We start from the raw sequence: 2975 nt of genomic DNA on the forward strand, positions 1-2975 counted from the left end.
CCCCCACTCTCCCAAATCACCCTTATCACTTTCCCTCTATTACGAACTGATGTGACAAACTAGATCAGTTGTGATCATCTCATCAAGGTTCTCCCCCAATGCATTGTGACTACCACTTTAGTATGGGTCGTTAGCAGGCGCCTCTGTGACCAGCACTTCGGTGAGTGGTTGGTTGGTGGACACCTTGGTGATGTCTGTCGTTTCTCCTTCCTTTCAGAGACATCTTTTCCTTTGGTGACCGTTATGCCGACCTGCCTTATTGAACTGGATGAATTTTTGTTTTGTTGCTTTTTTTGGGTACCGATCCATCTTTTTCAGTCTTGTTAGTTCTTCAGATTCTTTATTTTATATTATCATTAGCAAGTGTTCACCTGTTTTAAGCCTAGTGAGCAACATTTTTCAGAAGAGAGAAAACTGTTTCATTCTTTAGCAATTCTGCTTACTTTACATGTGGATATATATTTTTTTTGGTTTATCATGTGTCTAGTAATCTGCCATAGTACTTAGGTTTGGTAATCAGTAGAAATGCAAGGGGGAAGTAGTCATTAGAACAAGTGAGTGATTGTCTTGGACAGGTTCGACTCTCTTTAGTTTTGGTAATAAGTAGAGGTGGATTGACTTTTTCTGGTCCTTTGATTTGGTGACAGTCACAACAACATGATAGCTAGCAGCTTTAACACGACTCTTTCTGTTAAACACAGTGAAGTATTTTTTATGTATCCTGACTTTTCAAACCATGTAGTCGGTAGTCTAGTGGTGGATATACTACCATACCCTTAATTGTGAGATTGGGAGTTCAGAGCTACGATGCACTTCTCTGTTCAATGTTGTGTCCTCGGGAAAGGCACTTCACACAAATGTTCCTGTTTAGCTCGGTCCTATTGGAGATGGACGTTAGTCGCGGAAGTCTCACCTCCTCAGTAACCTTACTGAGTTGCAAGGAGCATTATGCCAACACAACTCAACACATATTTTCCCCCAGATTTGAATGTTGTATTCAGAAGATTCAATTTGACTAACAATGCATGTTAATGATGAAAAAATGCCACTTTATTCACATTTTTCTATGAATCTCTGCAAAATATCAAATGTCTTTGGAACATAACCATGATGGCAAAAAGTGAAAAATACCCTGAAAAGTAATTTGTGGAACATAAAAATAGGTTTCCCATTGCTTTCATTATCAAACATAAGCATGAAGAACTTATAAAATGGTGAGTATCCGAGAAAAAAGAAATTCTGGATGTCGTTGTGTTAGCATTTGTGTCATCGTAGTCATGTTCGAAAGAAATTTTAAAAACTTTTCATTTTCATATCTGAATTTATTTTCTGAAAATTTTGGCAAACAAAGACTCAAGAGATTTAGTTTGACTCATGGTGCATGCTAACAGTGAAGAATGCCACTTAATTCACATTTTACTATGGCTCTAGGTAAAATACCAAATATCTTTCATACGTAACCATGATAACACATAACAGATAAATGTTTGTCATAAGTCTGGAACATATCATCAATTTACATCAAATTTTCCTCTCTTGTTGACACCTAGCCAAGCACACGTGATCGCATCCAGATCTACCACTATTAATAGACCATTGGAACGCCGTGGGATGTTAATCATTAACTTGGTTTAAATTCAATTAAATGGGGGAAAACATTTTTCGGACACAACAGCTTTTTTGGAACATAACATGTTAAGATTTGATGACGACATAATAAGAACACTTAAATGAATTTGTCTCATCCATCATTATTCTTCTCGTCGTCTTGCATCGCACAACAATACGCTTTGAATAGATCGACAGGAACTGTGCGCATTCCTCCATCCCTATTATTTCTTGTTTTCTGATTGGTTCTTTCGGGCATAACAAATGATGACAGAGCATGAGGCATCGCAGGATTTCAGTTTTCTGCAAATTTATGTTTTGTCACAGCCACGGAATCAGTCAGGGCTGAGAGTAAACATTGAATGATACTATGCTTGTTCCAGGGCCCCAATATGGCCAATAGAAACGGAGTCACGGGGAATCGAAGTTGCCTTGCGATGCCATGAGTTATGCTCAAAAAGGAAAATCAAGAAGGCTCAAAATGAAAAAACAGCTACAGATATCTTTATTCCTGATACAACACCACAAATAACTGAGTCATAGTAGTAAAAGTGTAGAAAGAGGAGTTTCTCAGGGTTTATTACATTGTTGAATTTGACGAAAGAAAAAGTATGAACTCGATGCGTCATGTTTTGCATTCTAAAAATACATTGACTTCGGAACTAAAAATATTTGTGAGATTTCTTCTGATGGCCCAACTGCTATTTGTTTGCTCCCATAGCAGAAACATCATATTAAACATAACATACAAATTTCAAAGCTGCAGCGCCATTTTTACTGGACTAGGAAAGGATTTTGTAAAGGTATATATGAAGAAACCCATGCCTATTGGCAAAGGCTCATTATACGTATTTTTGTACAGACTCATTTTACTGGTTTACATTTATATATTATTTTATACTATGTATGAATGTATTCATGGAAGATTTTGGTCTTTTTTCACATCCCCCCTGGACTCTGGACTCCCTCGGAAACTCCCTCTATGCTGTTCTGGCTGAACCACATTTTACTCCCACCTTCTGCCCTCCCCCCTCCACCTCTCCCTTTCACCGGATGTCGTGGTTCCCACCCTCCTACCACCTGCCCCTGATTGATCACTGGACATCCCGGCACCCGATGTCCCGCCTCCCGTCGTTGTGGACTACAGTGGAGTCTCTGGCTTTTGCCTTGGTGTCTTCTCTCCAGAACGTTCCTCAAGGACCGTGAACTTAGACCATGTGATATAGAGACTGATTGATCTGTCTGTTTGTGATTATTCAAATTATACTGCTGATAGAGTGTGCCTGACATGTATGTATGGAAAAGAGGCAGAGAGGACTGAGTGTGTATGTGTGGGTGTGTGTGTGTTGTAGGTGTGTGTGTGTGTG

At 39.1% G+C, this 2975-nt stretch overlaps 1 protein-coding gene across 1 annotated transcript in view; it reads left to right on the plus strand.

Moving 5' to 3' along the window:
• Positions 1 to 2969, plus strand: part of LOC101850285 (gamma-tubulin complex component 5) — a gene marked incomplete in the record, with an annotated part of 40039 nt that extends 37070 nt beyond the window's left edge. Inside the window, 1 exon segment of the mRNA XM_005109516.2 lies at positions 2756 to 2969. Coding sequence (XP_005109573.2) covers positions 2756 to 2814 — 59 coding nt within the window.
• Between the last annotated feature and the right edge of the window lie 6 nt (positions 2970 to 2975).

Source organism: Aplysia californica, unplaced genomic scaffold (assembly GCF_000002075.1).
Source record: "Aplysia californica isolate F4 #8 unplaced genomic scaffold, AplCal3.0 scaffold00785, whole genome shotgun sequence".
Classification (NCBI taxonomy): Eukaryota; Metazoa; Mollusca; class Gastropoda; order Aplysiida; family Aplysiidae; genus Aplysia; species Aplysia californica.